Source organism: Hetaerina americana, unplaced genomic scaffold, assembly GCF_022747635.1.
Source record: "Hetaerina americana unplaced genomic scaffold, ioHetAmer1.1.p SCAF_5, whole genome shotgun sequence".
NCBI lineage: Eukaryota > Metazoa > Arthropoda > Insecta > Odonata > Calopterygidae > Hetaerina > Hetaerina americana.
This window is the reverse complement of record NW_027287095.1, coordinates 15,821,994-15,845,877: the sequence shown is the minus strand read 5'-3', so window position 1 is coordinate 15,845,877 and position 23,884 is coordinate 15,821,994. Positions and strand designations below refer to the sequence as shown.

At 42.0% G+C, this 23,884-nt stretch overlaps 1 protein-coding gene across 1 annotated transcript in view; it reads left to right on the top strand.

The window, feature by feature from the left end:
- The window catches only part of LOC139693530 (uncharacterized), a 171,915-nt gene extending 151,896 nt beyond the window's left edge, over positions 1–20,019 (top strand). Inside the window, 6 exon segments of the mRNA XM_071591725.1 lie at positions 854–996; positions 2,854–2,883; positions 2,886–2,922; positions 8,551–8,707; positions 12,848–12,999; positions 17,370–20,019. Of these exon segments, the coding sequence (XP_071447826.1) occupies positions 854–996; positions 2,854–2,883; positions 2,886–2,922; positions 8,551–8,707; positions 12,848–12,999; positions 17,370–18,115 (1,265 nt within the window). The 3' untranslated portion in view covers positions 18,116–20,019.
- Positions 20,020–23,884: the final 3,865 nt, after the last annotated feature.

Genomic DNA, 23,884 nt, shown 5'->3' with positions numbered 1-23,884 from the left:
CATTTGTAAAGCTATGTTATGACAAACTGAGTTATCAATATTATTAGAAGAGCTAAGATAGGAATCACTCACGGAGCGAAGGTTAAATTACAGATTAAAACCATTTGCATTAATTGAAAGAATTTCTCTTTAGCAATGATTTTGAAAATGTATTATGAGCCCCGTCATACTACAGTAGGAGAGATCATGTCAATAAAATTAGAGATATTAAGTGTAGAACAGATTTTAGATGTCATTTTTCCCACGAACTATAAGGGATCAGAATAATATCGTCCGACCGCGCTGGTGGGAGGGGAGTATTTTGGGTACAAAGTAGTCTGGTGAGTAATCACTCCCTGCCACAGACCCTAGCGGTGGCTCACAAGGTACCGTGTATGTATAAGAATAATTAACTCAGTGATCCCAATCCATTTTTAAATATCTCTGTAGTACGAGTAGTATGCGCAGACAGCTCTTCTTCTTTCTTTTTGTCCTCTTCACCATTTGTTCGGCGTGCTTTTCCCTAAGTCTGCTTCCATTCTGTTCTCAAAACTACGATATTCCGGAAATAATGCTCAAGATGTCATATGATGCTTGCGTGGTCTACGATGAATTGAATGCAACCGAATGCACTGTGCATATCAAATGGAATTTGGGAAAGGAATGTGAGCTGCATTCATGCACCTTGGAGTCGTCTTTGAGAACGATTTGCTAACAGTAATAAGTCATCTTGCATCGAAGTTATTCCTCGTTTGGTTTATTTATTGGGTTCTGTGGGGGGTCGAGTCCTCTAACAACTCGTTTCCTTCATGGATCGATCGCTCATTCAATCAATCACGTGTGCCCACTCATGCTTCCCTTTCTCCCTCCGCAGGTTACGGCCACATAGCCCCGAAGACGCACTGGGGCAAGGTGGTGACCATCTTCTACGCCATCCTGGGCATCCCGCTCATGCTCCTCTGCCTCTCCAACATCGGCGACATCATGGCGCACTCCTTCCGCTTCCTCTACTGGAAGGTAGGTGACACCTCTGACACCCGCGTTGTACACTGTACCGCTGGTGCGTGCACGATGGAAAGGATAGAGGCTCCGTTCGCTGCGTGGAAAATAGGCTGTGCCTCGAAGCGAGCGGATTATTTTCCTAATACGAGGGTAGTCTGAAATGTATCCGACCTAACATATAAACGAGATATTTTTTTCTTCAAATTTATTTTTATTTTTAACAAAATCATTCTTTCAAATCGATACACTTTTTCCAGCGATGTTCTTTATTACCCTTTCCAAATATTGGTTGACGTTTTCCTCTGCAAAATTGGTATTTGTGTAGGCGATAACATCCTCGTTCAATGAAAATCTCGGTCCTCCAAGCGAAATTTGAAGGTTAGGAAACAGCAAAAAGTCGCTGGGGGGCAGATCTAGAGAATACGGTGAGTGGTCAATCAATTCGAAGTGCAATTCGTGAATTATAGCTATGTCATCCGCCTAAGTGTTGCCAGGTGCATTGTCCTGATGGAAAAGCGCTTCCTCATCCCCATTCAAATGTGGTCGTTGTTTGCAATTTCTGCATTGAGCTTGTCATATAATGATGCACAATGCTCTCCCGTTATTGTTTGACCTTTTAGAAGATAATACATAAACAATTTCGTGACTTCCAAAAACAGTTGCCATTACCTCCCCGGCTGACGGAACTGTCGTCGTCTTTTTCGGAGCAGGGTCACCTTTTGCAGTCAATTGTTCTTTTTTCTCAGATGTGTAGTGGAGGATTCAAGTGGGAGCGAAGGACGAAGGAGGAATGGACAACGGGATAAGAGGGGGTGGGGTGGTGGCTATGGGATGGTTTCAATGGGCTGAGTTTATTCCGGGAGGTTTGAACGATTGAAGCACCCAGATGTGCGCCAACTTGCGTGTTCTCACCTCTAGTATATTGCTTACGGATTCAGGAAAGGTTAAAAGGGTTTCAATCACCGAAACAGAGAAGCAGTTGTCAAAGGTTTGGTCGTGGGAAACAGTGTGAGTGGGAATGGGATAATTAAGGATGGTGGGAGATTGAATGGAGTAGCGGTGGATATTCATGCGGAGGGCAAGGGTGGTGGTGCATTCACCCACGCCTTCCTCAATAGTGTCTATAATTTTCACTAATTAACCGCCCCACTGGGGTCAGACGCCTTTGCAGCCGCCTCTCTGAGAAACAGACGCTGCGTAGATTACCTTTGGTCTGGTTCCTAACCTTTGACCTAAGTGGCATGGGTGACCCTACCAGGGGGGATTATCATTGCTTCCGCAAGCACAGCTCTAGGGGTCATCGGAACGCACTAACCCTTCCGCCACGTCAAGGTTGTGGTATATTGCGACGGAGTATTCAGTCGGTGTCCAACCGAAACCTACCTTTTACCGCAGACTACCAAATAACAGCATCTATTATGCACACTGTAAACCCTCTTACCTTTTGTTGGCCAAAAATTTTCCCTTCTCTTCCGCCTAAATTGAAGCTGTCTAAAAAACCCTTAATTCTGTCCTCTCCCTACCCCTTGGTACCCTTCATTTCCTCTTTTCTGTTTCAGCCTTCAACATCCCAACTCACCTATCAATGTCTACTCCAAACACATTTTCTGCCTTATTCGGATTTCGCGCACCAAATTCCTACCCCCCTCGCACCATATTTAAAACTTCGTCGTTTGTCTCCTGCCCTGTGCTTTATCGGATTTTCTCCATCAACTCATCTCATTAGCCTCCGTTCTACACTCATCTCTAGCCTGTCTATAAAAAATACTTATGTTTAGTAATCCTGCCCCGGGTTATCGATACCGCCGGCGCATGCCAATTATTCTGTCCCCAACCCAGCTGTGAACTGATAGGCGCCTCTTTTGCACGCAGGTGTGCTGCTACATGTGCACCCGTCGGCCAGGCGGAGGCAGCATCGTCGGGGGCGGTGCGGGCAGGAGGGTCGGCGTGGGGCCGCAGATGGTGGGGCAGCTGCCGGCCGTGTCTCCCCACAGCCTTCGGCGGGGGCGATCCCTCCGGGCCATGCCCTCTGGACGGCAGCCCAGGTAAGTGGTCGCAACAATGATAACAAATGAGTCGCCCCTCGCGCATCCACATACGCCACGTAGGTGGCCACGTGTCGCGTCGCACCGAGGTCCCTTAAAATTCGCATCCAACACCAATGCGCGTTCGCCACATTGCAACTGTGTCGCATAGGAACCATAATCGCCGAGCTGTTCAATTAAGAGAGAGAACACATGCAATAAATATTTTAATTAGTATAATTTGCGGTGCGAAATTTAAATATTATATTAGGTATGTTTTTATTTTAATGTGTACCGTATGCGAGCTCTGTCCAGAAGGTATGAAGCTATTCAATACAAGACAAGGCGAGATGAATGAGAATGCTACGAAGCAGCTGATGACCATTTCGAGAAAGGACTTTTCCAATTGTTTTGAAAAGTGGAAGAGACGCTGGGATAAGTGTGTGAGGTCCCAAGAGGAGTTCATCGAAGGGTAATAAGGCCTCATAGGTGGGCTATTATTTTCAAAATATTGAATGGCTTGATACCCTCTGGATAGACCTCGTATATGGTACTAGTTTCATTGATTTCGCTCCTGTACTGCGTCGCAAGTTTCAATGTGTTCATTTATGCTTGTTTGCTAGAATTCAAAAGTTAATTCTGAGTTAACTTAATTGAAATCAATGTTATCTGTGTTTGACTTGTGATTTAATTAAGGTATCTCTGTGTTATATTTAACGCAGCTAAATTTTATTAACTTTTACGATTCACTTCCCTGTCTGCTTGCATGTGCCTTTGTTTTTTCAAACTAATTTCATATTCCGTGCCCTCATTGCAAACACCCGAATCTGTTGGAGTCTGCATGTGTAGTCGGCTGATCCGCTGTTGTCATTATTGCGGTGGACCGTTCTATGCTGCGCGGAGCAACACTTCAGCCAGCCCAGAAACCGCTGTCGTCCTTGGAGATGTCAATCCTCCTTCGGGATCACGGCCAAGGCAGCAGGGCTGCGGTTTCACATTGGCACATTGATTTTATAATCCGGTAGCTCTATTCCACACTGGAAAGCAAGTCTGCTGACACTGTCGCATTAATACAATAAATAACTTAATTGCTGGGTCTATAACTTGGTGGCCTAATACCAAAGAGACCCTCTATGTATTCCTTCCATCTCTCTCTCTATATCACTGCGGTTCCACATGTGCACGATGCACAATAAACTGGCAATTGGTTCGGTTAAATCGCAAGCAGTGACCTCTGTTCCTTCATGAGTGTTCTGCTCTTTCCAAAGAGGCTTTTCTAATTTTCGGTTACCCCTATTAGAAATAACTACTAAAATTTCATGTTGATTTTTACTTACCCTTATGGGATGAATTGCAGCGATTAAAACAAGTGGTCAAATGTTGGGGAAGATGTCTCTCTACCTTTTCGCTATCCGATTTCAAACAGTTGAGAAATCCGTCGTCGAGTTATTTGTAAACGTACGCTCAGTTAACGCACCAAATTGTAATAGATCCTGAGAATTTGGCCATGGTATAAAATTTGTCAGTTAATTTAAATTCATATAAATTTATTTTAAATTCAGTGGTAAGCAATGCATTGCATTCTTTATAATACAGGTATAACGTTCGTACAAAAAATATGAGACTGGTCTTTCTATGCGCAAACTGCTTGACGGATCACAATCAGTGAGTTAGTCCCTTTCTGGCGGTATATATGTAAAGTAAAACACTATATACTTGTATACTTGTGGCCCTCTCTCGACTTGTCTCCGCACAACAGCGATTCTTGTCCGAGCTTGCACAAGCTTGCTGTACAAATTCAAGTGTCGGTAAGAGTGAAGGTGTTAAGGAAGCAGAGCGTGTGCATTGAATTTTGTGCCTCGGGAAAAGTGCAACTGAAACTTATTCAATGATTCAAGGGGCATTTGGCAATTGATATATGGGTCGGACACTGTTTTTGTTGGTAAAATCGCTTCCAGTTAAAAAAACCTCCATCGATGTAGAACCGAGAAGTGGATGACCGCCGACGTCAAAAAAAGACGCCCACGTCAACAGTGTGGATTTGTCAGTGCGTGCAAATCGTAGGTCAACTGTCAGGGAGATAGGCAGTGAATTTGACATTACTGTTGGATCGTGTTTCACCATTTTGACAGACATTTTGGGCATGTAGAGTGTCGGTTCCAAATTTTTGCTGCGTTTTAACTGATGAGCAGAGGCAAAAACGTCTTGACATCACCCAGGAGTTGCTCATTCGTTCAAGCGACAACTTAAACTTCTTAAAACAATAGTCACAGGCGAATAAAACTCGGTTTATGGCTATGATATGGAAACCAAAGCCCAGTCCTCTCAGTGGAAGGGGCCATATTCCCCCGACCCAAAAAAGCTCGTATGTCGCGATCGAACGTGAAGGTGATGTTGATCATTTTCTTCGATTAGGAAGGGGATTATTCATTATGATGATGTCCCCAAAGGACATACAGTGAATGGACAGCACTAAGTACAGAGGTTATGAGATGGTTAAGACACGCCATGTTGCGGAAGAGACCACAAATGTGGAAAAACAAGACTAGGGGCTTTCATCACGACAACGCACCCATCATTGATTGTTACTGAGTTTTTGGCCAAAAAGAGCGAACCGGTGATCCCCCAGCTACCCCACTCTCTGAATCTTGCCCCAGCGGACTTTATTTTATTTCCTAAGTTGAAATGCACCTTGAAAGGACGCCCATTTGAAACTGTTGAAGACAAAATTGTACCGCAGACCTAAAGGCAGAAAGATATCAAGGTCGTCGCGAAAGATGAGCACGGGTCATCTTTCGCGGTTTCCTTGTAGTACGAATGGGCCTGTTGTTACACATGCAGTAAATTCCAAAATAATTTGTGTTTCTTAAGTTCCTACATTCAGCTCTTGAATGCATTCCAAGATAACCCATACTAAGGCCGCATCTACCGGTACGTGGATACGGCTCGCCGGCAATTCAGTTTGCGAAGGGCGATGAGTTGCAATAACGTACAGGTATAATCTTCAGCGTTGTGGCGGCACTGACAGTTCGCTAAGAACCAGCTTGAGACTCATTTTCCGAGAACTACATTGGGAAAGGCGGTTATATCAATATGCGTATATGGTATTTCCGCCACTATACCACATTACGTGATATAGTGACGGAAAAGGTCATGGAACAATTCATCGGTGTTTGAATATGGCACCCGCAGGTAGCTAATTGGGAAAACACGCCCTCCAACGTGGTAATACTCAACGAAGATTGTGATTCGTGTACTCATAGTTGATTAATGAACTGTCTCGAATGCCGTTCGTCAAAATGGCTGACAACATTTGATTCGAAACAAAGCGACAATCGAATGGTGGGTTCGGGTGGATAATTTTAAAATCATGCTTAACGTAGCGTGAATTGCACGGAAGTGTAATAGAGCAGTTATGATTATTATTATTTTTAATCTTTCCTCGTGTCTATCTGACTGGCAGAATCAGCCAATGGTTAGTAATGGGGTGGGTGATAGCAAATGGTGCATCACACTTAAGCTTAAGATACCATTTTTAGAATTGTTCATTGAATTGTCTCTAAGTTATCTTTGATAAATTGTTACCAGTGATTTTATCAAATATTAAAGTAACATTTTTTTAAATAATGTACCGATGCCCTCAGTTGTAATTAATGCTATGCCAGTTTTAGGTGCCAGATGTTAAATTCAAAATTAAACGTTATTACAGCTTCCTAATCGTAACATTTTGGCAATACTTAGCTGAGAATGTATCTAGATTAGCGTTAAAGCTACAATGTGGTTTACAACAAAAATTCAAGTTATTCAACTTGATTGAAGGGAAATGGAATAATTAGAGAAGATAAAATGAAGTCATTGTGGACAACTTAAAGGCAGCTAGCTGATACTAAGAACTGGAGAAAGAAATGCGAATAGAAACTGAATGTTAGACTCTTTAACAACCAGCCACCTTCACACGATTTATTTATTTTATTCATTATTATTTCATCTTGTTATTTTACAATGGTTAAAAATATAAGATATGTCACACAAAAACAAAATACACGCATACATTTTGAGAAATGGTTATAATAAAACTACCGCTTGTCATACCTCGACGAAAACTATTGAAAGCGAGATACGTAATAGTTTCCGTAATTTGACCAAACTTGTTTTTGAAAGCGCTTTTATAAGCTTTTATGTATGCGAATTTTGAAGAAGTCTACATGTTTTCCAATATTATTCTCGTACAAAACGCACTGTCGGGAGCACCAATGTAATTGTCAAAGGTTGTAATTAATGTCCCCGACAGAGATAACAAACATTGAAGACCAAAGGCACTATGCTCGTCTGTAGCACAATCATAGCAGCAAACTTGCTAAGTTCGATGTTGTGTAATCTCCTGCATATTATGAGTCTATTATCAGTCGATACTAAAATGTGGAGTGAACTGAAGAATAAAACTGTTCATGCATTCTGATGGTTTAATAAAGCTTGAAGTTCCTGTTTATTTAGCGTGCACTTTTGCTAACATTTCGATCTATAGATCTAGACGACACGTAACGGCCAAAATATTTTAAAAAATTTAATTTGACATTTTAAACGAGTTTAGTGCAGATCTTTCGCATCGCCAAATTTTCGGTGATAAGGGGTGTACGCTGTAATCTTATCAATGCCAATATGATCTGCGATTACGCGGACATTTAACCGACGGTCTGAAATCAGCACTTTGAAGCACGCGTAAATAAAAATATTGCTACCGATACTTTTACAAAAAACCTTGTATTGGCCTAAGGAAACAAAGGGATGAGTAGGTGATATGTTGCCCTGATAGTGTGATGTTGATGCCTTAGCGAAATGACGACCAGCTCAAAAGCCAGATTGCTTGATCCGGTTTGAGCATAAAATACATAGAGGTTAAGACCTCAGGATTAAGGATAAAGGGACCTCTTCTTGCCCATTTGATTTATTCTTGAGCCATCCGAAGCCCATGCCTTCTTACACTAGAAGAAGTTGTAATCTATTATACAACGGTCCACGTTCGAACGCCGGGTGTAGTACCACAGTTTCTAAAAGTCTGTAGTCGGTCACCGACGCGTCCACAATTGGAGAAAGGTGCAAACGTTAGTTATATTGGCCCTCAATGCCTGGCACCTGGACCCTTCGATGCAATAGTTTTATGTTGGCCCTCAATGCCTAGCGCCTGAGCCCTTCGATTCGATAATTTTATGCATCTCTGACATCCCGGTTTGCCTGCCATCCAGATTTAATCATGACGTCTCGTGACATTTTTAACTTTTCCGTAATCTCGACACGAGCCCGTGACTTCGTGCGGACTTATTGGAATGACGGTGCACGAGAGCGTGCATTGACCCACTGCACCCACATCAAGCAAACACGTAAGCATGCACACATCACACACCAATACGCACAAGCGGTACTCATGCACGAATTGTTACCTGGCAACAAACTCCTTTTTTACATTGCTGCCGCCAAGTGATTGGTTGCATGTCGAAGTGTTGGGCGGTCGGCGACGTCCACTCGCTCGCTCGAGTCTGGTTTAAAGCGACGGTTCTTCTCCGCAGTGTCCGTCAGTTGGGGGGCCGGTGGTCGTCGCGGACTGCGCCGCCGCGGTCTTCGGCCCGGGAGTCCCAGCGATCGGCGGACAGCGCCCTCGGGAGCCTTTTGGACCGGCCCACGTATTCCGACACCGAGTGCAGCAGGTAGGCGGGCAGGCAGGGCAGCACACCTCACCCCCCGCACCTGACTCATCTTTCTTGTTGTTTTGGTTGCTTCGGAGACTGCAGTGGGGAGACTCTCGCATCTTCCGTTCCCCCCTCACTCCTCAGCTCTGCTTCTGCTATTTCAATTAAATGCTCAAGTCATTCTTGTAGCGCATCAGAACATTCCACCGTCCATCCCGATCCATTTTCATCCATTTCGGTGGTATTTTGTCTTCAACCCCTCCCTCGACCAGCCCGGCATTCGAGTTGGCGCTAGATGAGGCGTTATAGAGTATGCTACTGCAAGGGCTCTGAGAGCAATGGTGCATTTTGAGCCTTGAGCATCGATATGCCCTCAGGAATATAGGATTGAGTGAGGTGTTCAGTTAAGGAATCCAAACCGATACCAAAGCAAATCATCGAGAATGTGAATGAGTTACCATTATCTCTATGTTAAAGTCACATCTCAGCAGAAGGATAAATCAAACGCTCCTAAGAATATCACTGAGTAACCGAATGAGTTCGGGAAAATGGTTTGGTTACGCTTTGCCAGTAACGTATTTGATTTCCTTTCGAACTCTCTTCGCCCCGAATTTTAATTTGCCTTCGACTATAGTACATCGTAGTTTTTCCCCACGGTCCCTTCAGCAGGGAAACTTGCTGCTTTTCAGACTCTGGTGACGACTATGGCATTTAAGGTCAAGAAGGGGTGATCGGGATGGAGGGAAGGGAAGTGTGGCTTCGACATTGGCTCTCCCCTGGCTGAGTCGCCAGGGAATCCAAAGAGTTCGAAGTCCCCTCCGGTGGACGAAGTCTGTTTCTCTCTCCTCTTATTAATAATCCCTGGCACAGCCCTCCTCCCTCTTATAAATCTTCATCCACTCCGTCCCTTGGACTTCTCTTCTGTGAAGATACCAACTAACAGTTGGCCCTCGAAGCGTCTTGCATGAGGGAGATCCCTGTATCTTCAAGAGGCCATTCCAAATTAGCAAGATGGCAACTTTAAATCTGAACTCTACGCCTTCACTTTTTGCATTATTGCAGTAAGGTGCAAGTCAATTATATAATTCTATTGCTTGATTGAAAACAACTTTCTCTACCCTAAAACAACCTTATTACGCAACGCGTTTCACCTCGTCTAATAGTCATGAGGTATGCAATACGATCAAGTTGCCTCACCGCTTTCACTGTGATCATATAGTAGTTAACGCCGATAACTATAGTACTTAACGCCAGTAACTAACATTTAACAGCATTATATTACTATAAATTGGCCAAGTAAACCAAACGAGTGGTGCAATTAAGTTACTTGAAAGTGGAGAAGTGTAAATATGTATTTCATTCAGGTATGGACACTTTCCAATACATTAAAACTGAAACAGTAATTGTCACCTTTATTTTTCAACATAAATATTTTGTTGATGGAGATGACTTCCCCGATGTTTTTTAAGAGTCATAATTTGTGTAATGTACATAATAATGTATAATGTACGTTTCGGCAACAAAGCCAATATATTTTTCCTGTTAATTACTCCTACAGCATCATCCTTACAAAAAGCATCGACATTTTAGTTAGACCTCCACATAAATGACCTGAATATTGCAAATGATCAATATCCATTTTCAGTCAGGTATGCTTAGAAATTTCTCACACGAAAAAAATGAAACTAATTTTCGACTTAGTAGAAGACAAGGATTTAAGCTAATCTGTTTTTTTCCCAAAAATTAGATAGATAGATAGAGATCTTTTATATGGACGAAATTGATACCAGCCTTCTTCCATTCTTATTAAATTAAAATTAATCAAAAATTAGTATGCGTAGTGCACATAATGAAAAATTCCTATTGTTGGATAAATGTACTTTTGTGAAAATATGTCGTCGTACTACAAGCACGTACTTAATACCTGGGAAAATATCAAACAGTAGTTATGGAGGAGGCAAAGTTTTATGGGTGGATTCACATGAGTAAAATTCACCAGTTTGAAACACGAGAAAGAATGTGCACTTTCACTTGATTATTTAATTTTGCTTTCATTTAATATGATTGCGTAAAATATATTTTCCCGGAAAAATTGAAAAACTGAGCTGGGAAAACTCAGGGAAAACAAAATTCAGGTTTTTTGGGCACTTTGAATGAAGCAGTCCATTGAGCATGAAAATTATCCGAATTCCTCCGCGCACCACCGATTAACAAGCCCCCCCTTTGGGCGATAATAAGAAACATATACGTTTATAATGAGGGAGGCTTATAATTAAAATAACTGCGAGGGATGCCACGACTAACGGAGTCATCCGCTAATGTGCATTACAATGCAACGATTTCAAAGTGTGAAAGTCAATCGCCTCGACTGAGATTCGAACCCGGATCCCTTGATGCCCGGCCGAGTCCTTAGCCTAAACTTTAATCAGTTAAGCTATCTTACACTCCGAGATTGTTGGGGCTTTAAAGGAACAAGATGTTATGAATGGCGTGTACGGTATTTCGTATGTATGTGGTAAATACTAAATATCATCGTTTTACATATTCATTGCAACAAACACGGCTTCTGGCAAGCAAATCTCCCATTAATCTTAACACTTTTGGGTCAACTTGATCTTCTTAAACCGTTCCCACCATAATTTTTAAGGGCATAATATGAGCCGTTACTTCTCCCCTCCCCCGTTTTTGGAAGGAGACGTCCTGATTGATTGGTTTCCGTACCATTTTTTTAAATATGAACAGCAAATACCGTTTGTACCGTTGTCATTGGTAGCATTACCGTAAAAACATTATCGACTTCTCGAAGACGCAGGAATGCACAAGGGCATTCGCGCTAGCGGTATTCGGTTGCCATGGAACAATGTTGACACCATACAAAACAAGGTCGGCGATTGTGAATTTGGATTGAATTTGAAAATCGTGCAGATACGATTTGGTGGGGAAAGAGTGCTACGCCATCGAGCAAAACACCAAGTTCACGCGCGATAAAAAATGCTTTTATCTTCAGTAGGACACCCTAACTCTCCTTTAGGGAGAAAACAAACGACACCTATGCGTAAAAATGGACTCGTTAGGATTTCATTAAAATATCGCTGGGAGAAATGTAATGTTAAAGTTAAGGAACTATTCTTATTTCCTCTTATTTGTGATGTTGTTTCATGGGATATTTATAGCTTAAAAATCTAATTTCGATTGATAACGGCAAAGATTAGTTATAATAAGAAAATATTTTCCAAAGCAGTGTGGCCATATTTCATGAAAATTAGGTTGGGAATCAGTTGGGAACCAGTAGACCGAAGATCAAAATGCAGGTCGAATCTCTTACGCAATTAAAAATATGGGTAATGCCATGGTACGGCAAACCATTGGGGTCTCCAGTGCTCCATGGCTTGAGGTAAACATTGACTGTAGGGAGGGGAAGTAAGCAAAACAACCGCATACCAGTATTGCCGCATGAATGCGTGAGATATGCTACGGTGAAATCTCAATCTATTCCATGCAAATGTTCACAGATTTTGTTTTAAAATACCAAAACATTAACGTATGCACATAAATAGTGTCATGCTTTAAGCTTCCTTAAAAGACTTAAGAATGTAATCATGTTAATTATGTTGTGTCGTATACGTATGTGCTCGAGGAATTGACTGTAAGTGAAATATTTAGAGTAAGTTTCAAGAACGGTAATTAAGTGATATTATCGCTCCATTGACCTCTTGGTGTGTTCCTCAATTTAGAATAACGATGAATACTCGAAATCGTTCTTCGACAGTCAAAAAGATCATAGTCATGGGGATGCGAGTCGGGCATTTCGACATAATCTCCCCTGAGCGTCATCATTGCATATCGATCGAGATGGTTCATGCGTCGAGGCAAGGGCGGAGGTGTGATTTAAGATTTATACAAGATAAAAAATTGGAGAAAATAAATTAAACAAATAGATTTCGGCTTAGGGAATGTATGGAGAAGAGAATGACAAAAATTAATTCTTGCACTAACCCATGAGGAGAACGGGATAATTCTAGTTCTTTGCGTCTAAGATTCTCGCCTGTGTGCTCGTCTCTATTCCGGAGTAGATTGTTTTGCCATCGTCTGGCATGCCCTCCCTCCCCTCTATGCCTCGGATGTCTCATGTCACTCATGCCCTTCCTCCCCGTGCAGGTATTACGATGATCCGGATGTGGCCGCGGCCGTGGGCAGCAGTCTGCAGAGGAACCGGGCGTCGCAGCACTCGAGGGGCTCGGACACGGTCATTGCCATGGCGCACTCCCAGCAGCAGCTGCAGGGCGCTGCCGGCGGACCCCCGGTCTCCGGTTAGTATACACACCCATCTCATATGTATTGTGGGGTGTTTCTATGGTATGGCCCAAACCGTGTCTTGTTCCCACTTCTGTTCCGAAACACTGAACTTGTTGCGTCGGTATTGACTCTCGTTTATTGACTTCCTCCACACTGTCCCATTCCTGCATACTTGCAGGTATTTGGCTTCTGCAACATTCATGCCTTCATATCTCGCCTTCTTATCTCTTTCTGAGGTTTCAAAAATTCCTAATTTTAAGAGATTCTGCGAACGTATTCACCCACGGCACCCTAAGGTTACCCTCTCTCAAATTTCCAAAAAAATGACGGAACACTGTTCTCGTGTAAAGAACGGATGGTGATTCGGCCGTCGTCCAATCTCGCAATACGACAAAATCATCGGTCATACTTGTCCACGAACATTACGTTGTCCAATCAGCATGTTTCATAGTCATCCATTCCTCATCCCAACTCAGCAAATATTTCCACCATATGTGCACATTTCATACTCGCCCCATTTAGTTTGCACTTATGACTTTCCTGTCATCATCAGTATTTCAATCCTAGGATTGGTTTACTGCAGCCCTCCATTCTACTCCATTTAATGCCAATTCCCTTGGGCTATTCTTCGCTTGATGTCGGTCGAACTCCTTCCATCCCATGGCATACTGCTGCCCAGGTAGATGAAGGATTCCACTTGCTCTCTAGTTTCACCCCTCGAATTTTAATATCTGCATTCAGCTTCTCTCTTCCACACTCATGGATTTTAGTTTTCTTCTTGTTGATGTTCATATTATATTCTCCCAGTACTTGATCCATAGACTTAGAGTTGCTTGCAGGTCCTCTCGCGTTTCCGCCACTACACTGATGTCATCTGCAAACCGAAGCATGTTGATTTCTTCTCCATTTACCGTGACTCCTTTGATGCCTAATTCTTGTGTTTCTCTTATTGCCTCTTCCAGGTATACGTTGAATATTGCTGACGATAGGTTGCATCCTTGTCTTACTCCTTTGTTTTTTTTGGCTTCTATTTTTCCTTCATTTTTTGTTTGCATTGTTGTAACTTGATCCTTGTAGAGGTTATGGATAATTCTTCTGCCGTTGTAGTCCAATCCAAGCGTTTCTAGTATCTTGTACATCTTGTTCCATTCGAAGTTGTTGAAGGCCTTCCTTAAGTTCAGGAATGCTCCTCGGTTTTTCCTGAATCCAAATAGGTTTTTTGAGAGGTTTCCTTCTATTCTGCGGCAAATTATCCAGGTAAGGATTTTCGATGCTTGAGTCACCAGGCTCAATTTTCTGTGTTCTTCGAATTTATCTGTTTTCGGTTTCTATGGTACTGCAATCATTATAATTTTCTGGAAGTCTTCTGGTATCTTTCTGCTGCCGTAGCCATCTTTGATTATTCCATAGAGGGCATCTTTCGCTTTAACTCCGAGTGCCTTGATTAATGAGGGAAATTAATTGAGCGGGGGCAAACGACTTCTTGAGCGACGGCTACAGAGTGATGCACTCGGGAGACGACCAGAAAATTGCAGGTGAAGGCATCATGCTCACGAAGAAATGACTATCCTGTAATATCCAAATTTGGCTCCCATAAAATAATGTTTGACACTTTTATCCATTGATATTCCTTCTGCCTTGGACAAATGTTCAATTTTTTTGCTACTCCACGTATTAGCAACAATCTTTATACCCTCCTATTTTAATGTTTAGCTTAGCCTTTTTCATTCTAGGAAATCGCATTACCTTTGTTTTATTAATATCGATTTTCATCCCATACCTGTCGTATTGAATTTCCAATTCACTCAGCATTGCTTGCAACTCCTTAGCTGACTGACAAACTAAAGTTTGGTCATCAATAAACTTAAATGATTTTACGAACACATAGCACAATAAAAAGGATACTTACACGTATTACGAAATTTTCGGTGGCAATACTACTGTCCTCTGTGGAAAGAAGGGGCTGAGGAGGAGAAAATACGAGAAGGGGAAGATGGGTGGAAGGGGAGGGCGGGGAAAGATTTGGAAGTGTGGGATTGGCAAGAGGTTTTGGGAGAGGATGGGGAACGAAACTGTCTGGATGGCGGGGTGATTAAAATGCCTGATATTGATCCCTAGCTCATTCCGGAAGTTGAGGAGCGAAATACTTCATGTATATGCCTATTCTATTCTCTTGAATTTGAATGGAGGATGGGAGGATTGCTAGAATAGAGCTACAATTTATCAAAGGGAGTGTTATATTCGATCGCGTGCTTTGGGATTGGAAACATGCCAGGCAAGAATCTTGCATGAGGCACGGTGGTTAACAATCCTAATATTTAGGGGTGTGGTACACTGTCCAATATAGAAGGCAGGGCATAGTTGAAACTTCAGGGGGTAAACTACATTGCTGGATGTGCATGAGGAGTAGAGATTTGGTGGGAGAGAGTTGAAAAGCGGGTGGGAGAGGGATGGGGTTCGGGTTTTGAAAATAGGACATATTTTGCATCTTGGTTTATTACAGGGCATAGGAGTGGCTTTGGGACAGGGTAGGGATTTAATGAGGAGGTCTGATAAGTTATCGGGGCGTTTGAAAGTAACGGAGGGAAATTTGGCAAAATGTTGGTGGTGGAGTTGTGGTCCTTAAGGATAGGGTAGGGGTTTTTCAGGATGGTGGGTGGGTTTCTACTGTGGAGGAAGGTTTGGGTGCATAACCATGTCGTCGTATTATTTTGTTTGGGAGGGGTTCGGAATATCCTCGCTTGGGTATGAAATGGTATACGTTTCAGAAGAATTTATCGAAGAAGTCGGGATGATTACAGATTCAGTGTCCTCCTATGGATAGGGAAAATGGGTGGTATGTTTGGCGTGATAATGGTGGCAACTGTTGTATTGTACGTATTTTTCTCTATTAGCTGGTTTTATATGCATAGAGTTTTGGATTGTCATGTCTATCAATGATATGTTTACATCTACGAAGGTGATTTATCGAGGGGAAAGGAGGGTAATGTCTTTAGGGGATATACCTCCATTGGGCCCGTTTGAAGATAGAAATTGAATGAGTTCCTCCTGAATTGAGGGATTTGGATCTTTGGGTATTTTCCGGTTGGAAGAGGTATCGGGAAGTTGTAGTCCTTGTAGTCCGTGGTATTAATAACCACAACTGTCGAATGTTTGTTGTCGGAGGTAATGACTACATTTTGATTAGAGATTTATTTTCTTCAAGAAATCCAAATTGGATTGATGGCTTAGGAACCTGAGGAAAGAAGGATTGGAAATTCTGGACAGGAGAAGGTTTATAAACATTTCTACTGGATGATTTGAGGGGAGGGGTTTGGCATCTTGAGCAGAGTCAGGCATAAATCTACGTTGAGCATTTTCAATGGGTTTAGATATTAGCTGGGGTAAAGTTTGGGAATTCCAGAATACCTTCCACCGAATGTCGGAATCGCCTTTCACATTTGCGCATTTTTCGACTGTATAAACCCTTGGAATTTCCGCCAAATCCATATTCCGGATGAACGTTTCCGAGAACTTGGTAGTAGGCAGGAAATTTACTTCGACTGGGTGACTTTTTTATTTGATAATTCATTTTAGATTATATTAAAATACGTAATCAGTTTGCCATTTACATTGCCCGCAAAACATCATTAGTGGTGGTTAACTCTTTGTAGTACATCAGGTGTTATTCGGGCAATTCATTCGAGGGACTCCACGCTCGAGTGAATCCTTGCCTCCACTGCCACGCGGGGGGTGGGAGGGGGATGAGGGGGGATGAGCGGAGGATTCATTAGGGTTAATATTTTTCAGCAAACGTTCTCTTCCATTATTTGAGATTTCAGTTCTAAGCATCGGTTGACGGGTACGATTTGGTAAGCTATCGGAGACATTCGGTGAGACATTGGTGAAGACGCTTTGAAAGAACGAATTTAAAACGTTTGCCTTTTCCTAACTGTTGGTTACTCTTTAGCCTGTATTGTTTATGAGTGAATTAATAGTTGACTTATTTCCATGAACCTCTGTGAAGTACGACCAACATGCTTTCCGAAATTCATTCTTGGCATTCGCCCTAGATATCGTACCTTGTAATCATAAGTGTTCAATTATTCTTTTCGGGGTACATTAATGCACTCTCAATTAGCTTGGCGATGCAGTATCATATGGAATCCTACTTTCGCACCTGTAGTGCGTGTTTAAATGGCAGAAGGGATTCGCATCGCGCCTAGCATTAATGGCCGTTCTGCTGCAATGGGTTCTCAAGGCGCGGGCTATTTTGTGGCCGAGGTGATGGTGTCCCAATCCTTGGCAGGAGATAACTGCCGCGCTCGTGATTCGTGCCGTTCTCGGCTCTAAGGAGACCACCCAAAGACCTTAATCGGGCCCCAATGGCCTCTCTAATCCGCAGGACCCGAGGCGCCCCGCACTCCAGTCCTATTCAACAAGTACGCCATGGAGAAGGAGCACCGAGGGGTCGTCCCCGAGGGGCCTTACCAGCCGGGGGTCGCCGAGCCGGGGGTGCTGGCTCCAACGGGCGGGGGGTCGCTGAGAAGGACGGCTCACAGGGGCCCCGGAGACCCCGGACCCGTCGGGGGCCCCTACTCGCACCACCACCCCTCCACCGCTTACCCGGGCCCGCCCCTCAGGTCCTTCTCGGCGCGCTCCGCGGGGGCCTCCTCCGCCTCGCGCCTCTCCCGCCTCCGAGAGGACTACCTCATGGACGAGCTGGACTACGAGGTGGAGGAGGAGGAGTTCGCGGGTGCGGGGGGCAGCAGCGGCGATGGCCGGGGCGGCGGCCGGGCCGGGGACCGCACGCGCCCCGTACCCATCTGGTTGTGCGTGTTCCTCGTGGTGAGCTATATCTTCGGCGGGGCCTTCCTCTTCTCCGAGTGGGAGAAGTGGCCCTTCCTCGACTCGGCCTACTTCTGCTTCATCACCCTCACCACCATCGGCTTCGGGGACTTCGTGCCCGCCCAAAGGGTCAAGGACAACGCGGAGGTGAGCATAGCCCTCTGCTCGCTCTACCTGCTCTTCGGGATCGCCCTGCTTGCCATGAGTTTCAACCTCGTGCAGGAGGAGGTGATCTCGAGTGTCAAATCGGTGGCCAAGAGACTGGGCATCATCAAGGAGGAAGAGGACGAAGATGATGACTGAGCGCCCTGTCGTGCGGGCGTTATGGCTCTGTCGCGCCTTTGGGCCATAGTTGAGTTTGCCTGAAAAGGATTCGTCCGTGTCTCTGTTCAGGCCAGTCACGACTCTTTCACAGTGTGATTCATTCTCTAGACTATGACTTACAACACTTTGTGGCCTTCTTGTTTCCACCAAGACTCCTCGTGTGCTTGGACATGATCGTTTCAGATTCCAAATGTTCTTGTTGAATTCAGGATATTCACATGCTGCCTTAAAATGTGCCATGAAACTTTGTCAGTGAAAAAGTAGTGGAGAGTATTTGCTAGTCACATGAGTCCAACCCACGTGTTAAAACTGATAAGCTATGAAATGACAGGAGTAAATAATGAACTCATATCAATGTACCTCCGCAAGTTGCAAATGAGGCTGATGAGCTCCTTGTGACTCAGGACATTTTATTTAGGAATGCCAGTTATATGCGCTTCACTCATTTGATCTCTGTTACCCTGTTTCCTCCCTGCTGTTACCAACTTCTCAACATTAGTATATACATTCTACTTATCTCTGTAATTATTTCAGCTCATCCAAATTTTCCTTACTTAATTCCAGCCCAGCCCCTTTGCCATGCTTCGTCAGCATCTGGATTTAATTGATGGGCATGTTAAACAGCATTTAATGTGTATGGTTCCAGCTGTCCTACTTCCATCATATTTGAAAATGCGGCAGTTCTTTAGGCAATAATCATGAAAGCAATTGACATTGTTCATCTCAGTGTGTGGGTGATCTCAGAAGGCTTTTCTAATACATAGAGATTATGATTGTCGCAGAAAAGCCTTGGGATGTTAGTGGCATTTGGGTAAATTAATTGTAACACATATGAAAATGAATATTTTTTGGAGAAGATCTGCTGAAAACCAGAATGTTGATCCCGTCTGGCAATACAAATTCAAAGTGCCGGGCCTATTCAACAAATGATTGCCTAGGACTGTATTCAGACTTTTGTCGAATAACATTTCTATCCTGAGTAGTAGGAGTACTGTTGGCATTGAAAGATGACAGGTGCTTTTCATTATTCACCGGTTATATGAACATGAATATTGAGTAGAAGTGATTTCAGTTGATGGAGAAAAAATGTGTTCAAATAAATATTCATGTGAAAAATAAGGAGCACCTTAACATTTCAAAGGTGAGTTATACATCTTTAAGAAGTGAACTTTAGAGTAAGAGGGAAGAATATAAAATTTTATGGAGCTTAAAATTAGTCTGTAGTGTGTTAGACAGGTGTTTTGGAAGTCCACTGTGTCCTGGACAGCCAACAAATTTTGGGAGGAAAGAAATAAAAATTGTCTCTCTAGAGATGGCTAGTAGTTCAGAGTGCTGATATGGGAATGTTCAGATATGTGGTATCTTGAAACCTCATTCTACAGCTCCTTGAGACATGTAAAACTGTACATGCTGGCCGCCTGACCCTTCTAGGAATCTAAGTGAAATAGATTCATCATTCACCAACAATTGTGGCTGGAAGTGTTATTGATTTGTCACCAGAATGGCTCCAATCCAACCTATTGTGTACTCTTACTTCCAAATTGATGACCCCTGCTAAATGAAAAATGACCAAAGGTAATTAAAATTAACTCCTAGCTAGCAAAGAAGACATGTATTTCCTTTCCATATACATACATGTAATCTGGGTTAATAATTGTAGACCAAGGTTAAACAAGTGTTATGGGATAAATGGTTCTCTGTACGCCATGCTTGGAATTCCCATGTTCATCATCATTTCAGAAAACGGAGTGAGTACCATCATCATCATTTTATTACTTGCTATCCACAGGTTAACTGAGTGAATAAAGATTAAATTATTTGATCTCGGAGATGCCATTAGATGAATATTGGACATCAATCACACCAGGTTAATTATGCTCTAAATATTGGCGTAAAATTTTATATTTGCCTTTAAGAATATTATGGTGTAGAAAAATGAATGAAGTAGCTGATAATTATGCAATTATATCAAATTAAATTTGAATTATATTTAATGAAAATTAATGTAATTTGATTTTTACAGTTGAAATTTGGGTTCCTTTTCAATGCAATGATAATTCAACAGAATTATCTTATGAGAATATTATCTAGATATGAATGACTTTATTGTTTCCATTTTAGGAAGGTTCAAATGGAGGAATCATTTGATAGTGAGGGTCTGGGATGCCCTGGAGGAGTCCTTAAAGTGGTCTTCTACCATTCAGTTCCACCTCTAATAACCTCAACCTTTTGTGATGTTGAAACTTATAACATAGCTTTGTCAATGAGAATTAATATGTGTGTATAATTTTTCTCATCACAATTTGGGAATATTTTCTGGTATTTTCTCCATTTATGATGCTGACTTTAACAGTCCAAAAAAAAAACATTCTCCCGTCAGTAAATGTCCATACTAAATACAACTCGCTTCATCCTTTTCTGAAATTCTTTGCTTCCTGAGTTTAAATATATTATCCATTGGTTCAATGGCCACTTGCACCTTGGTGGGTTAGCTGAAAAAGAGAGAACAAAATGAAGATTGCCTCTAATCTGAAATCTCCAGCTCTGTTAGTCTTTGGTCGGCACCAATTTCAGCTTCAGAGGACTGTATGGAACAGAAGGATCTGGTCTTGTTTTTCATCACTGTAACTTTCTTCTTTGTTCCCATACAAGTAGCTTTCAATCTTTGAGCAATCATATTCATGGACAGTTAAATTTCAGAAGAGGACTCCCAGCAGGTTGAATGTGATCAACATACCAGATCTCTTAATCGGAGCAACCATTCTCTTCAAGTACTCTCATCCACCCTTTTCTAGAATGTTTGTCAAGCTGGAAAGGGTTTTAACAGATTCATGATCAGTGAATGCTGTTTTTATGGCCTCTTTTACACAGCATTAGCTGATCATTGGAGAGCATGGAAGATTGAACTGGTCGCTGTCATTATAGGAGCCAGTGGTCTGTTCAGTGTTGTGTCAGCAAAACCACATGTGGTCAGTAGTCAGTTGATGATGGAGATGTTTGTTTCAACAGGCAGGAAATAGTCCTCGATGTGCATGTAGAAGATGTCAAGGGGAAAGGTATCAAAGTTACATGAAAGGAGCTAAAAAACCAAAGAATTTGCCGAGAAAAAAATTACAATTGACCCATGGACACAAAACTAACAAAAGAATCATTTCTCTGAAAGAATGAGCTAAACCACAGGGCAGAAGAGACTATGTATATGAATGTATAAGGGTCTAATGACTGTGATGAAGTTGTGAGAGAGAGGGAAAGAGTAAGAAAGTTATAGTGTGTAGTACATACAAAATATTAGAAGTTTGAAGACATTGCAATGTAAATTACATGTTCTGAAGTATGATTTATTAGGTACTCAAAAGGCATGGCATTGGTTGATGTAAAACTTTAGAAACATATTGATAAGTATTTTGAGCATATTCATATATGTATCTATTTTTAATGAGTAAGGAACTCACTTGGAAATTTGAATATAAGGACTGAATTGTGACATCCATGACTGGAATCAATGACCATATTGGCTGCGGCAGGTTGAAATGAGTTGAGACTCAGCAACAGCATCTTTGCCAAACAAAACTCATATTTATGTTATAATTGTGTTCATTAGCCATCCATCATAATGGCATTGTCTATAAGTGGGTAAGAAACACATTTATTGGTCATATTTTGGAGAAATAAGGTGTTTTGATTGTAACTACCAGCAGATTCGAGGTTAAAATAGGATTGCAGCTGTGAAACAAAGATACGTGCTCTGCTCATGTCTTTATTACATGCTTACCCAAAATGGAGCTGTGGAACATTGCTGATGACCCCAAGTAAAATCTGTTCGTGGCATTAAAAAAATGAACTTCCATCCACACTGCTGAATGTTGGCATCATTATCTTGAATCAATATTTAGTAACAGGGGAGCTATGTTAATGACAGGAAACCCAAAGTATATTTTTAAAAATAGCCAATTTTAATTGAAAAAATGAATTAAAACCCAGGAAGTTTTTGCATTGAATATTGTGAAATATTCAATGAGATTTTTGCATTACCTGTAAATTCCTGGATCTGAGAGTTCTCAATTTTTACCAAGTTGGCCGTTAGTTTTATTTTGTTGTCAACACTGTACTGCAATGGTAATGACATCATTGAAATAATGAGTAAAAGTTTTGAATGTTACTTGGAAAAAGATATCAAGTTGTGAAATCCTCCATCAAAGTGTTTTCATGAAGGTTATATTTATCTGATTGTGACTGTACTTTGCTGGCTTGACTGTTCCTCTGCAAAGAAAATATTATTTCCTTAAACAGACAAGCTCACCAGTGAAGTTAGGGACGTTTTCCCTATTCCATCCTCATAAAAGACATTATTTCGATGGCAAAGTGTTCTGTTTGATTGATTAGCTGAAATTAACCCTTGGCAATCTGTATTTGGCATTTTGAAGTAAGATGCCCACATAAGGGATGCATTTATGGAATCCAAAGGGCCTACCTCATAACCCTGCATCCCAGATACAAAAACAGCTGTTGTGTGTAAACGTAATTGGTCGGTATATATTCAGCTGTAAACAGGTTTTTGGTCCTAGATTGTAAATCTATGCCAGCCTATAGATCTCCACTCCTTCCTTTCCAGAATGGGAAGCAAGATATTGCATGGAATTTATAAGATGAAATAGTATCTAACAACTGCATCCTAATCTAAAATCTGAAGGAATTACAAGCATTTCAAAAAACAAAACACTCTCCTGTGTACTATTCCAGATGTTTATCAACCCGCAAGCAGTTCTTAACTTTTACAAATACATAGCCATAAACTCATTCAATATGTGCACAGGTGATTTTTGACCATTGAAACTTGGGTCACCATGACAATGTAATGTGGACTTATTAGCCAAAGGTATTCCATAAAGAATAATTACAACCATGTGATTCCTCAAACTATGGAGTGCACTGTTTTATATGGCAATGGTTGAAATAAGAGCTCAGCTCAAGGGAAGAAATAAAATAAGTAGGTTGGGTTGCTGGACAACAGTTTTGCCCCCAGTCCTGGAGGCATCTTCAGGTTGAAGTGATCTTCATTGCAATTTGGCCGCTACATATAGGAGACACTGGCTGTTAATTGGTGGTAAGATGGAATTACCCTATGTACATCAAAGTAAGGGTGTAGCCATCCCTAAGCCGAATGGCAGGATCCCCGATCTCATGTAAGTTTTCTGAGACTAAGTGCCCATGTGAATAATCCTATATTGGCCAAACAGGAAGGTCCAGTAGTTGCAGAATCAAGGAGCATCAAAGGGCCAAAGAAAAGAAACAGTTCCAACTCTCGGCAATCACCAAGCATGCATGGTTGGAACACGCGCATAATTCCACCAAACAACAGTGTCGAAGTAGGTATGTCTTGTCGAGTCAAGACGCACCAGTGGGCTTTATCTATTATTTTCCATTTGTCCGAAAACAGCACTTTGACCTTTACATCAGACTTTGGACATTGATGTAACGATTTGACAGTTGCATATACCCAAGCCCTAGGTGGAGGAAAACCCACCAAGGGGGAATCAAACCCACTACCTCTGGGTTGGCAGACGAGGACGTTATCCTGCCATAGTAAATAAACGTTTTTTAACAGTAATACGTTCTTTCTTTCTATAGTGCATGTTTATCCCTAGAGGCAGGTATGATTTTGCATTCAATTGTTCCGGGCTTTGTGAAAATTCATGTTAATTCAATGAAATAATACATTGTATTCTTCATTTAATGATGTTGCATCCT